Source organism: Ranitomeya imitator, chromosome 10 (assembly GCF_032444005.1).
Source record: "Ranitomeya imitator isolate aRanImi1 chromosome 10, aRanImi1.pri, whole genome shotgun sequence".
In the NCBI taxonomy this organism is placed as follows: Eukaryota; Metazoa; Chordata; class Amphibia; order Anura; family Dendrobatidae; genus Ranitomeya; species Ranitomeya imitator.
The window spans coordinates 63,625,687-63,640,810 of NC_091291.1; the positions used below are offsets into that span (position 1 = coordinate 63,625,687).

The window sequence follows — 15,124 nt, forward strand, 5'->3', positions numbered from 1 at the left end:
CCTCTGGACTTGATGTCACCTGAGATTAAAAAGGTTGCATCAAGCCCCCCCAACTATCACCCCACTTGCCACTGCACCAGGGCAAGTGAGAAGAGCCAGGATAAGTGCCAGAATTGAGGAGAGCTGATATTAATAGCTAGGGAAGCTCTATAGGTAATACACCCTTCCTAGGCTATAAACGTCGGCTTTCCCTCTAATTGTTTGGAAAATTACGCAGGTGCCCACATAATTTTTTTCAGAAAAATAATCATTTATTAATTAACCCTCCGACAGGGGAAACTGATCTGACGGGCGCAGCTCACTTAACTTCATTTCTCTATTTTCAGTGGTTTGTCTGGGAAACACCATACTTTTTTGGTTATTAAACATTTTTTTATACCTGATTATGTGTATTCTCATTTATTGCATTCCTGTTAAGGTAACTGTTCCCTTTTAGAGTATTGAAATTTAAAAAAAAGGAAAATATAGGCAATTTCCTAGCCTGTGCCGGACAAGCGTAATGCCCCTAATGTTATGAACTGGTGATTTAGAACCACAATGGACCTGGTGGTTAAGAGCACAGAAAATGACCTGATGGTTACTAATAACATAGGACGAGCTCTGAGACGTGGGAACTCTGCTGACCGCAATCCCTCATCCTATCACACCACACTAGAAGTAGCCGTGGAGCGCTCCTGACCAGACCTAGGCGCCTCGGCACAGCCTAAGAAAGTAGCTAGCCCTGAAGATAGAAAAATAAGCCTACCTTGCCTCAGAGAAATTCCCCAAAGGAAAAGGCAGCCCCCCACATATAATGACTGTGAGTAAAGATGAAAATACAAACACAGAGATGAAATAGATTTGAGCAAAGTGAGGCCAGACTTACTGAATAGACCGAGGATAGGAAAGATAGCTTTGCGGTCAGCACAAAAACCTACAAACAACCACGCAGAGGGCGCAAAAACACCCTCCGCACCGACTAACGGTACGGAGGTGCTTCCTCTGCGTCCCAGAGCTTCCAGCAAGCAAGACAAACCAAAATAGCAAGCTGGACAAAAAAAATAGCAAACAAAGAAACACAAGCAGAACTTAGCTTATGCAGGGAAGACAGGCCACAAGAACGATCCAGGAGAGAGCAAGACCAATACTGGAACATTGACTGGAGGCAAGGAGCAAAGAACTAGGTGGAGTTAAATAGAGCAGCACCTAACGACTTAACCTCGTTACCTGAGGAAGGAAACTCAGAAGCCGCAGCCCCACTCACATCCACCAGAGGAAGCCCATGGACAGAACCAGCCGAAGTACCACTCATGACCACAGGAGGGAGCTTGACCACAGAATTCACAACACCCTAAACTCGTTTTGAAAAATATTGACCATGACGGAGGGTTAAATACATGTACAGAAAGCTGCCCACGCGCTGTACTAATTATATATGTGACTGACATCTTTATATCTATATTCTATGTGTATATACTGTATATAATCTTATCTATTCTGTCGAGTCCTGTTGTGATTTTACTGTATGCCGCAGTTGAATTGCTGGCTTTTCATCTATCAAACTATCTAAAAAAAAATTATATATTTGTAAAAGGTCACCTTAAAATCACATAGCAATCACATTGCATTCTGATGTAAATCGCATTGTAGTTGTTAAAAATCGGTTGTACTCCCATGAAAACCGCATGAATCTTGCATGACAGTAGTCCTACTTTTCTTGACCGAAATCTGAATTTTTTTGTCACACATATGGGCATGAGTTCTTAAAAAGATACCTGGGTTAATGAAATCCTTTTTGTGATTGATGTTTAATCTGCATTTGTAGTTTTCAGTTAATGAGATTCTCGTGCTCCGGGACGGACCGGTTGGGGGGAGGGGGGTATTTATTTTGTGTTCTGCTTACATATTCATCTATATGGCTTGAGACAGGTCACTCACTGATCCCTCAGCAACCTGCCCCATTTACATACTGAATATAATATGTATTGGAAAAGAAAAAAAATCACTTTCAGCAGGCAGGCATCGGCGGTGTTGCCTGCGCTGCAATATGATCTCATCTATAATATGCATTAACCCTGCTGTTCTGTTCGGTCTGGGGAGACCTATTTTGAACTTTGGTATTTTTTGGGGTGTTCAAGATGCGGTTCTGAAACTTGTGGTTGATTGACTTAAATGAGGATGGGTCGGTCGGCCGCGGGTTTCAGAGCCGCATCTTGAATATTTTAAAGAATATTGAAGTTCAAAGTCGGTCATTTTTGACCAACAGAACAGCAGGGTTAAATTATTGTATTTAGTGATATACATCGATTCTGGGAGCAAAAAAAAATATTTCTTAAAATGGTGCCATCTTGGTGGAGACAAATTTTCTTTTTTCTTCTAGCAAAATGGCACCGGTGGATTCGCCAGTAGATGCTATTGCGAAGGCACAACCGGCGCCATTTTGAGAAAGAATTTTTTTTTCTTTCAAGATAAATGTATATCACTAAATACAATAATTTAATGCATATCATAGATGAGATCATGCTGCAGCACAGGCGCTGCCGTCGACTCCTGCCTGCTGAATGTGATTTTTTTTTCTTTTTTTTAATACAGATTATATTCAGTGTGTAAAATAGGAGGCAGGTCAGTGAGGGATCAGTGACCTGTCATAAACCATACAGATGCATATTTAAGCAGATAAGCAGAGCACCACATAAAGACCCCCCCCCCCCCCCACAGGCCACTCCGAAGCAAGAGACTCTCATTAACTGAAAATAAAATTTCAGTAGGTTACTGTGCACAATCCCGCTAACAGGTTCCCTTTAATTGCCTCAGTAAAGGTACCGTCACACTGAGCAACTTTAGAATGATAACGATAGCGATCCATGACGTTGCAGCGTCCTGGATAGCGATATCGTTGTGTTTGACACGCAGCAGCGATCAGGATCCTGACGTGACATCGCTGGTCGGAGCTGAAAGTCCAGAACTTTATTTTGTCGCTGGATCACCTGCCAACATCGCTGAATCGGCGTGTGTGACGCCGATCCAGCGATGTGTTCACTGGTAACCAGGGTAAACATCGGGTTACTAAGCGCAGGGCCGCGCACTACATACTTACATTCTGGTGTCTGTCGCGTCCCCCGGCTGTTATGAAAGGCAATTCAGAATCACAATGGACATGGAGGTCAGAGCACATACAGTGAACTGACAATAACCCAAAATAATAGAACGAGCTCTGAGACGTGGGAACTCTGCAGACCGCAATCCCTAAGCCCATCAAACCGTAGCCGTGGAGCGCTCCTGACCAGAACCTAGGCGCCTCGTCACAGCCTGAGAAACTAGCTAATCCTGAAGATAGAAAAATAAGCCTACCTTGCCTCAGAGAAATTCCCCAAAGGAAAAGTCAGCCCCCCACATATAATGACTGTGAGTAAGATGAAAACACAAACATAGAGATGAAACAGATTTAGCAAAGTGAGGCCCGACTAGCTGAACAGAACGAGGATAGGGAAGATAACTTTGCGGTCAGCACAAAAACCTATAAAAAACCACGCAGAGGGGACAAAAAGACCCTCCGCACCGACTAACGGTACGGAGGTGGTCCCTCTGCGTCTCAGAGCTTCAAGCAGGCGAGAAAAACCAATTAAGCAAGCTGGACAGAAAAATAGCAACAAAATAACATAAGCAAAACTTAGCTTTGCAGAGCAGCAGGCCACAGGAATGATCCAGGGAAAAAACAAGTCCCACACTGAAACATTGACAGGAAGCATAGATCAAAGCATCAGGTGGAGTTAAGTAGAGAAGAAGCTAACGAGCTCACCAGATCACCTGGGGGAGGAAACTCAGAAGCTGCAGTACCACTTTCCTCCACAAACGGAAGATCCCAGAGAGAATCAGCCGAAGTACCACTTGTGACCACAGGAGTGAACTCTGCCACAGAATTCACAACACCCGGCGTCAGCTTCCCTGCACTGTGTCAGCGCCGGACGGCCGTAAAGCAGAACACAGCGGTGACTTCACCGCTCTGCTTTACAGTCGGCGCTTACACAGTGCAGGGAAGCTGACGGCGGGGGACGCGACAGACACCAGAATGTAAGTATGTAGTGTTTTTTGTTTTTTTTACATTTACAATGGTAACCAGGGTAAACATCGGGTTACTAAGCGCGCCCTGCGCTTAGTAACCCGATGTTTACCCTGGTTACCCGGGGACTTCGGCATCATTGGTCGCTGGAGAGCTGTCTGTGTGACAGCTCTCCAGCGACCACACAACAACTAAACAGCGACACTGCAGCGATCGGCATCTTTGTCTATATTGCTGCAGCGTCGCTTAATGTGACGGTACCTTAAGAGATTGACAGTGACATTTAAGACATTATCAGCAGTGATCAGATCTAGCTCTGGGCATTAGTAGAGTGGGCTCAGCTCCTAAGACCTCTCCATAAACCAGCAGTCGACTTGTGGTGATGTGCTTCGAATGTTCGTGCCCAGCAAAGTTTGATGCTTTTCTGAACCACATAATTACTATTCAGCCAAGCTACAGTGCCTTGCGAAAGTATTCCGCCCCCTGGAACTTTTCAACCTTTTTCCACATATCATGCTTCAAACATAACGATATCAAATGTAAATTTTTGGTGAAGAATCAACAACAAGTGGAACACAATTGTGAAGTTGAACGAAATGTATTGGTTATTTTAAATTTTTGTGGAAATTCAAAACCTGAACAGTGGGGCATGCAATATTGTTTGGCACCTTTACTTTCAGTGCAGCAAACTCACTCCAGAAGTTCATTGTGGATCTCTGAATGATCCAATGTTGTCCTAAATGCCTAATGATGATAAATATAATCCACCTGTGTGTAATCAAGTCTCCGTATAAATGCATCTGCTCTGTGATAATCTCAGGGTTCTGTTTTAAGCACAGAGAGCATCATGAAGACCAAGGAACACAACAGGCAGGTCCGTGATACTGTTGTGGAGAAGTTTAAAGCTAAATTTGGATACAATATGATTTCCAAAACTTTAAACATCCCAAGGAGCACTGTGCAAGCGATCATATTGAAATGGAAGGAGTATCATACCACTGCAAATCTACCAAGACCTGGCCGTCCCTCTAAACTTTCATCTCAAACAAGGAGAAGACTGATCAGAGATGCAGCCAAGAGGCCCATAATCCCTCTGGATGAACTGCAGATATCTACAGCTGAGGTGGGATAGTCTGTCCATAGGACAACAATCAGTCGTACACTGCACAAATCTGGCCTTTATGGAAGACTGGCAAGAAGAAAGCCATTTCTCAAAGATAACCATAAAAAGTGTCCTTTAAAGTTTGCAACAAGCCACCTGGGAGATACACCAAACATGTGGAAGAAGGTGCTCTGGTTAGATGAACCCAAAATCGAACTTTTTGGCAACAATGCCAAATGATATGTTTGGCGTAAAGGCAACACAGCTCATCACACTGAACACACCATCCCCACTGTCAAACATGGTGGTGGCAGCATAATGGTTTTGGCCTGCTTTTCTTCAGCAGGGACAGGGAAGATGATGGGAAGATGGTTGGAGCCAAATACAGGACTATTCTTGAAGAAAACCTGTTGGAGTCTGCAAAAGTCCTGAGACTGGGACGGAGATTTGTCTTCCAACAAGACAATGATCCCAAACATAAAGCAAAATCTACAATGGAATGGTTCACAAATAAACGTATCCTGGTGTTAGAATGGCCAAGTAAAAGTCCAGACCTCAATCCAATCGAGAATCTGTGGAAAGAGCTGGAAACTGCTGTTCACAAACGATCTCCATCAAACCTCATTGAGCTCGAGCTGTTTGACAAGGAAGAATGGGCAAGAATTTCAGTCTTTCGATGTACAAAACTGATAGAGACATACCCCAAGCGACTTGCAGCTGTAATCGCAGCAAAAGGTGCCGCGACAAAGTTAAAAAGGGACCGAATAATACTGCACGCCCCACTTTTCAATTTTTGTGGAAATTCAAAAACTAAAAATAACCAATAAATTTCGTTCAACTTCACAATTGTGTTCCATTTGTTGTTGATTCTTCACCAAAAATTTACATTTGGTATCTTTATGTTTGAAGCATGATATGTGGGAAAAGGTTGAAAAGTTCCATTGGGCCAAATACTTTCGCAAGGCACTGTACAGCACATAGCATCTGCTGGGTAGTCCTGTTGTGTCTTATCCAATGCAAGTCTGAGACTCAGGCTTTTGTTCACTTGCATTGAGAAAGCCTCTTCCAGTCCACACATAAGACACTATGAGAGCCAAAGAGTCTGAATTGTGGTCACAAAGCTGAAGAGAGAATCAGACCATCGATGGAGACCAGAAACACCTCAGTTCATAAGGACAATACATACATATTGGTTAGGAATATACTTTAGTGCTTCTTTAAATCCTTCAGGACCTTTTAAGTTTAAAAAAAAATGCTCAAGTAGTGATGTTTTGCAAGCTGCTTTATTAGGCATTATGGTCTTTTATGGTGTAATTGTAACTGCACTCATTGAGTAGCTGGGTTGTAAGTCTTAAGATATATATATATATATATATATATATATATATATATATATATATAGATATAGATATATATATCTGAACCACAGTTTAATTACAACTATGCAATGAGAAAGTATAAAGTTACTACCAAAGTGATTAGCCAGATAGCAAACTTATGATGATGGGTTCAGTCAGAAACAAAGACAATGAATTGTCCTGTAAATGTTTGTGCTTTTTATCAGTGATGTTGATGCTGTGTCGTTGCGAGGAAAGAAACATGAACATTATCGGCACATTCGTTCTCACATCTGGAAGGAGCATGGCAGAGCACAGGTTTATGGCTGGAGTATTCCTCCCATTTTAAAGAACGCGGTAAGCAGAAATACAGGTGCTTCTCACAAAATTAGAATGTCATCAAAAAGTTCATTTATTCAGTTGTTCAATGCAAAAAGTGAAACTCCTATCTTATGTAGAGCCATTACAAACAGAGTGATCTATTTCAAGTGTTTATTTCTGTTAGTGTTGATGAATATGGCTTACAGCCAATTAAAACCCAAAAGTCATTATGTCAGTAAATTAGAATACTTTATAACACCAGCTTGAAAAATGATTTTAATATCTGAAATGTTGACCTACTGAAAGGTATATTCAGTAAATGCACTCAATACTTGTTTGGGGCTCCTTTATCAATTACTGCATCAATGCGGCGTGGCATGGAGGCGATCAGCCTGTGGCACTGCTGAGGTGTTATGGAAGCCCAGGTTGCATGGATAGCAGCATTCAGCTCATCTGCATTGTTGGGTCTGGTGTCTCTGATCTTCAAGTACTGCTGGAGAATGAAATTTCCATCGCCAAAAAGCTTGTCTGCAGAGGGAAGCATGAAGTGCTCTAAAATTTCCTGGTAGATGGCTGCGATGACTTTGGTCTTGATAAAACACAGTGGACCTACACCAGCAGATGACATGGCTCCCCAAACCATCACTGATTGTGGAAACTTTACACTAGACCTCAAGCAGCTTGGGTTGTGTTCCTCTCCATTCTTCCTTCAAACTCCGGTACCTTGATTTCCAAATGAAAAGCAAAATTTACTTTCAGCTGAAAACAACACCTTGGACCACTGAGCAACAGTTCAGTTCTTTTTCTCCTTGGCCTGGCATTGTCTATTGGTCAAGAGTGGCTTGACACAAGGAATGTGACACTTGTAGCCCATGTCCTGGATACATCTGTGTATGGTGGCTCTTGAAGCAATGACTCCAGCAGCAGTCCACTCCTTGTGAATCTTCCCCAAATTTTTGAATGGTCTTTTCTTAACAATCCTTTCAAGGCTGCGGTTATCCCGGTTGCTTGGGTTGGGAGAAGCTGCCAAAGATTGGCCTCAGATTAGTTAGTCAGCTGAGACATACAAGTCCCATCCAAATTTTTAAAGTGTGTTTTCTCTGAAATATTGTAGCATTCTTGAGTAAAAAACAGTTAGGTCTGCAGTTGTGCAGTCATACTGTGATCAATGCATCTTGTGCGCCTGGTAGGATTAATAAGCTGGCAGATTCCTGGTAATATTACTCTGTTCCAGATCTCCTGCATAATCTGAGCAACCCAAGTATAATAGAAGAGAAGAAAAAATGCGGCACTCACCCCGAGATAGCTGTGAAGATTGTGGTCTTTTATTGGAGAACAAATGAAAATAACATCCGTCAGGACATCAGGTATGTACGAGGGTGCGGTATAGGAGCTCGGAAGACGGCCGTTTCGCACATGCAGGTGCTTCGACGGACCCGTCGAAGCACCTGCGTGTGCGAAACGGCCGTCGTCCGAGCTCCTATACCGCACCCTCGTACATACCTGATGTCCTGACGGATGTTATTTTCATTTGTTCTCCAATAAAAGACCACAATCTTCACAGCTATCTCGGGGTGAGTGCCGCATTTTTTCTTCTCTTCTATTATACTTGGATTACTTTGTGGACGTTTATGCTGAGCACCGGTCCCCTTAGCGATTGTGGCGCCTGAACACATAGCTGTCCGCTAATAGTCCTATCTACCTGGATTTGCTCTACCCTAGTGCCGTTCTACCTCTTATATTTTGATAATCTGAGCAACAACCCACAAATATCTGGGCTTCTTAGGCGATTTGTTCGAAAAAATCTCCATTGCTCTTGACTTTAAGATCCATCTGTTGGTAGAACCAACCCTTGTAAGCCATCCATATGCACACGCAGGTCATAGAAAGCTGAAGAAAATGATATCTGCGATCTGATGTGGTCTTCTAGAGAAAGCCAGATTTTGTTTTTAATATGTAAATGAGCTGTTAAAATCTACTGGCTGGACATAGATCTCTCTGAGAATCTGTCTCCAGAGCTCATTTTAAATATAGGGCTGCGATACCAGTGTGAGACATGTAATGACTGACAGTCTGTTCTCCTTATCTACATGTCTCACACTGGTAAAGACGTGGGATAGCAGATATCAAGATATCTTCTTATTCAACTTTCTATGACCTTCATGCCTATATAGACTGCAAATAGATTGATTCTACTGACTGTCCCTTTTTAAAAGGGTTTGCCAGTTATAATTAGTGTTGAGCGATACCTTCCGATATTTGAAACTATTGGTATCGGATTGTATCGGCCGATATCCGAATAATATCGGATATCGCCGATACCGATACCCGATACCAATACAAGTCAATGGGACACAAATATCTGAATGTATCCTGGTCCGGTTCCCAGGGTCTGAAGGAGAGGAAACTCTCCTTCAGGCCCTGGGATCCAAATTCATGTAAAAAATAAAGAATAAAAATAAAAAATATGGATATACTCACCCCTCCGGCGGACCCTGGACCTTAGCGGTGTAACCGGCAGCCTCCATTCATAAGAATGCAGGGTGAAGGACCTTCGATGACGTCGCGGCTTGTGATTGGTCGCGTGACTGTTCATGTGACCGCTCACGCGACCAATCACAAGCCGCGACGTCATCGCAGGTCCTTCACTCGCTCATTCTTAAAAAGGGAGGCTGCCGGTTGCAGCGGTTTCAACCAGGGCGCGTCCGAGGGAGAGTATATCAATATTTTTTATTTTTATTCTTTATTTTACACATGAATCTTCATCCCGATACCGATTCCCGATATTGCAAAAATATCGGAACTCTGTATCGGAATTCCGATACCGCAAAAATCGGCCGATACCCGATACTTGCAGTATCGGAATGCTCAACACTAGTTATAATTCTCTTTTCTCAGTGGGCTGGGTTAAAATAATAAAATGAGCTGTTGCCCATCCTTCCTTAGTCTTGCACTGCCTATGTGCCACTGCTTTAATGATTGTTCACAGACTGCAGCAGTGACATCATGACTACAGCACAAATCATCGCTGCTGCCAATCTCTGAGGTCTGCAGATTTTAGTAGGATGTGAATGGCTTACAGTCCAGGCTTTGCAATCGCCTAATGTGATTGGATAGTTCTCTTTGTACAGCGAGTCCATTGATAGGTTTGCTTTTGTGATGAGTCTACCTCCTTACTGTGATTGGAAATTTGGGAACATTACATGAAATAGTTATGTTTTCTCTTGAAGGTATTTTTTTTACCTTTAAATGACCACTCCAATGTTTGTTTTTCATTACGCCTACCATTAGCCAGCAGTATTGTTTGTACAGTAAAATACTTCTGCTGTTTCCAGCGCCTCTCTGGTCCTCTTTTGCATCATGTGATGGAAGCCTTCATTTCTTTCTTAGTGTAAACCTACTCGAACCTTGTTCTGAGTCTCAGGATTACATTGAGATAGTGAGTTTTGCACCACAGAGAAGACGGTGTGTGAGCCGGGTAGTCACAAATGCTATCACATGATGCAGGAGAGGACAGGAGCGTCATTGGAATCTAATCGTATGAATTTATGACTTTGTGTGACATTAATTCATTTAATTTATTGTATCACTAGGTTGATTCTCAAGTGGAAAGTGAGCTCGGGAATGCTCCTGTACTAGTCCAACTTCGTCTTTTAGATCAGAAAGACCCTAGAACAAAGGTAAATGCCATTTTAGTGGCCAAAGCGTCAAACTGATGAGACGAGGGGCATGGTTAAAGGGGTTTTCCAGGCTGACAAGAAAGGTGCTGAATCATGTTGGTGTGCAATATGCTCAGTGTCAAGTATGCGATCAGCATAGTTATGGTAATTAGCTGACAAGACTCTCATCCTCTACGCTCAATGTTTTTTATTGAGTCAATCTCAGGAGAATCTGGTGGAAAGGTGGCTGTAAGGGTTTGCTTCCACAGTCAGGAAACTCTGTGGATTGGACGCTGCATACAGCCGCAGCGTTCAGTCTGCAGCGGCCAAATGTTACAGCATAGTGAATGGGATTTATAAAATCTCATCTCCACTATGCATGTACGCACATGCGGCGCAAACTGTGTGCATTAATAAAAATATATATTTTATGTTCCTTAAAAAGATTCAAATTATGCAAAATTGTACATTACCATGCGACATTTAATACTTTGTCCTCCAGTTCTTTTTTTAATGTCGGAAAGTGAAATAAACATGGTCTGAAGTTGTAATGACATAATTTGTGACAAAGTTTTAATAAAAGTGTTATCCACTGGCAACCCCTTCTGGAATGAAGCAATGACCCATTTAAAGTAAAAACGGTACTTGCTTACCTCCTGGATTGTCATACATCCAGTGTTGTTAGCGATTTGTCTGGTGGTGATTGTGTGACATTATATCCTGTAAACTTGGCCGCCGATCAGCTGCAATGTCAAACAAGCGCTGACAGGCATAGTTCAGACACTGCTGGGATGGCACCAGTCCGAGAGGTGAGTAGATGCTGCTTTTATGTTACAGGGGGCACTGTTTCACTTAAGAAGGGGTTGTCCAGCTAGTCACCCCTCCTTTAAAGGGAACCTGTCAGCAGGTTTTAGCACCCTAAACTAGTGTTCGTTATGTAAAGTCAATTCTTTTGTTTTAGAAATCCTTATTTACATTTTATGGTAAGGAGGCTTATTCGCCGTGCAATCTGTTGAAAGTAGCTATCCTACAAGTCACAATCAACCCTTTAACGAGTCTTACAATATGACTTAGGATAAGAGCCTTGGCAAGACTCGTTAAAGGGTTGATTGTAACTTCCACAGGTGGCGCTATAGAGTTCAAGTCCTCTTTTTCTCTGGAGAGGCAATTTGCATATTTACATTTTAAAGAAACTAATTGGCTAATTTTTATGCAAATGAACCACAAATGCAGCTTGGTTGCCACTGTACTTACAGCTATCTGGCTTCTCTTCCTTTTCCTCCACATACTGCCTGTCTCCTGTCACTGACTTAATGGTCAATCTCGTCTCCCCTGCCTGACATCTGGTGCAGGCGTCCTCATTCCCTGGGGTGGCGCATGCACAGATTAATAGTCTGACTTTCACATTGTGATCAGGACCTTACAGTGCATTTCTTAAACGAAAACTTGAATTTGTAAAACAAAGGTATGGATTTTATCAACATTACAATGACCTTAGTTTGGGATATAAAAACCTGCTGATAGGTTCCCTTTAAAGAGTAACCATTGTTTATTCAGTCTCCCATGACAGCACCACGAGAGAGGAGATCCGACGTTCAGGGACAGAAAACCTACAGATACAAAAAGGCTGCACCTCTCCCATGCATCAGTTGGTTTCCTGTCCCTGACGGGAGCCCTTTTCCTACCAGGGTCCAGGGCGTTGACCGGTGACTCGGTAACCTGCAGGAGGTGGGCGCTGTGACAGTTCTGGGGGAGGAAGAGGCGACCAGGCCAGGACTTTGCTGATACGGATATGGGGGGGGGGGGGGCAGCGTGCTTAAAGACGGACACTGCACAAGCTCCAGTGCTTCTGAGCCGTTGTCATAATGGAAGTAAGTGAGCAGCAGGAGCAGGTGAGCCCTGCACAGCAGCACGTGATTACTGTTTGAGTATTAAAAGTTATGTTTTATTTTCCACTTTGTGCTTTTTTCTTCTACTGTTCAGAAGCCCAGTACTGCCCGGCACAAAACCCATAACGATACGGGTGATGGCCAGGCAAGTGGTTGGTCCAGCCTCATGAGCTCCTCCAGAGTGGACGAATCAGCAGCGTAGGGTACATTGCCTCTCCCCCCTCTGCCGGGGGAGGAGGGAGAGGCAACAGCCACTAGGGTAGGGTACATTACCTCATGCTTGCTGCTCCCCACAGGAAACGGAAGAGATGCCTAACTTCGCCGCAAGCCTGAAGGAGATTATTAGAGCGGAAGTGAGGGAGTCAATAAAGTGCCTATCCCAGGGAGAGGGTTCCGAGGAAAAGGAGAAAGGACGTAAAACAAGCTTTCCAGATTCGAACTCCTCTATTGACTATATGGGAAATGATGACTCCTCCAGCTCATCTCCTTCATCTCCCTCTTCTTCTTAAGAGAACTCCGGCTGCTTTTGTTTCCCCTTAGACCATGTGGATAAGTTAGTCAAAGCGATCAGGGGCACTATGGGGGTAGTAGAGTCTAGGCCGGAACGTTCTGTTCAGGACGTCATGTTTGCTGGGCTAGATCAGAATAGGCGCAGGTCTTTCCCCTTAAATGAAAAAATCAAGTCTCTGGTACACCGGGAGTGGAAGAGGCCGGAGAAGAGGGGCTCCCTGCCTTCAGCATTTAAGCAAAGATACCCCTTTGAGGATCCTGTAGTAAATACTTGGGATAAAGCCCCGAAAATGGATGCGGCGGTGACCAAGTCATCAAAAAAATCCTCATTGCCCTTTGAGTACCCGGGGACCCTAAAGGACGCCCACCATTCCAGGAGTAAGCAGCACTGAACATGAGCTCCTGAACTTTCATCACTTTATACCTTGTAATGAGGAAACTTTAGGACACAACCTGGAAAAATTCATCCCTGTGGATTACAGAAGTGAGCTGGACTGAGCCGGACTATAAAGATCTTTATGAAAAAGAAAGAAAAATACGTTTTAAAGGGCAAAACAAGAATCTCCTGGCGGACAGACAGTAGACAACACCAGGTCTGGCATCCAGAGGACAGCACCCTCAGGTAAGACCATCCTCAGCCTCATCACACTCGTAGACTTGCTAGAACTTACTATCAGAAATAAGGATTAGAATTCTAAAAATGGAAAATGTAAATTTGGATCAAAACAAGCAGAACAAAGTAAATGCAGATAGCAGAGAGCCGGGGACACAAGCCTGCAGAGGGTAGAAGGGCAGAAGAGCATTCAAGCAAAGAAAGCCATAAAAGCTGCCACAATTAGAGAAAACCCAGAGACCCTCTATGCTGACTTTACATCAAGTGAGGAAGATAAAAGAAAAACAAATGTGTTATTCTTCACAGAACATCTCCTGGCCTGGCAAACCGCCCTGTGCAAACATTATAAATATACAACCAAGTCTGATATCCATAATGGCCGGCAGATCAGAGTCAGAAACCATGAAGATGACAAGTGCAGCTCACTTACCATCACTCTGTATTACAATGGCACCGTCCTTGTACAAGGTACTGAGGACAATCTGGAGCAATTTGAAGACAGATTCCCTGATATTAAACTTCAGGCCCAAACTCACAAAGTACAAAAAACCCCAGCCACCTCTGGTGTCTGCAGCACTACAGAGACCTCCAGAGACACCACTGCCCCCAATGCTTCACACCCCTCACCCCAGAACCTCAGAGACTGTCTATCTCAACTAGAAAGAGACTTTGTACAGTTTAAGGAAGAATATCTGAGAAACACTGGTGACAGAAATGCTAATGGACCAGAAATTAATGAGATAAACAAACTGAAATGTGAATACAGGTCGGCTCTACAGGAAATAAGAGGAGCAATGTGTGAACTGCAGCAAGAAAATGCCAGACTGAGGCAGGAGATAGAAAAGTTACAGACACCAACCCCTGGACATCTGAGCCAGGAGGGGGCCATGGATATGAGGAATGCAGAGGACATGGCCTCCACTGGCCAGGAAGACGAGAGGCTGAATAACCCCAATATGGAGGAAACCGAGTCTAATAAAAGGGAGACAGAAATAAGACCCACAGAAGAGAGAAGAGAACCTGCTACCAGCACAATCTCCAGCACAGACCCCCATCAGCAGCCACATCACCCATCCACAACCTTTCAAAGTCCTGATACCGTCCTCATAATGAACTCAAATGGGAAATACCTGAATACACAGCGGCTATTCCCAGGAAAAAGGGTCAATAAAATCTGTTGCGCAACTATTGAGCAGGTGACAGCGGTCCTCAATAATCCACGGTTTAACAACTCAAGCCATATCATTGTACACACCGGCACAAACAATCTGCCAGACCAGCATCAGCTGATCTCAGGACAACTGACCCAACTAGCAAGGACGGCACAACTAAAATTCCCTGACAGCAAAATCATTCTGTCATCTCTGCTCCCAAGAAAGGATATATCCAGTCACACCATCCAGAACATCAACACGGACCTAACTGCAAGAATGAAATCTGTGCCAGGAGTGTTTATGGCACAACACCCCTTCATAAATTACCATCACCTGTATGACAGCAAGCACCTGAATAAACTAGGGGTCAGCCTTCTGGCCAAAGAACTGAAGGACATTGTGCTAAACAGGGACCCTAGGCCTGGATCCAACACCAACCACAATCTCATGAAAATACCCTCAACAATGCAAAGGCAGGAACATTAAACAGGGCCACTGCT

The 15,124-nt window shown here is 43.6% G+C and overlaps 1 protein-coding gene across 3 annotated transcripts in view; it reads left to right on the plus strand.

Annotated features, from left to right (window-relative positions):
• Positions 1 to 15,124, plus strand: part of LOC138651327 (C-Jun-amino-terminal kinase-interacting protein 4-like) — an 834,119-nt gene that overhangs the window by 658,301 nt on the left and 160,694 nt on the right. For all 3 annotated transcript variants that reach the window (XM_069741428.1, XM_069741429.1, XM_069741430.1), the window contains 2 exons: positions 6,706 to 6,835; positions 10,393 to 10,479. In XM_069741428.1, coding sequence (XP_069597529.1) covers positions 6,706 to 6,835; positions 10,393 to 10,479 — 217 coding nt within the window. The remainder of the gene's footprint in view (positions 1 to 6,705; positions 6,836 to 10,392; positions 10,480 to 15,124) is intronic.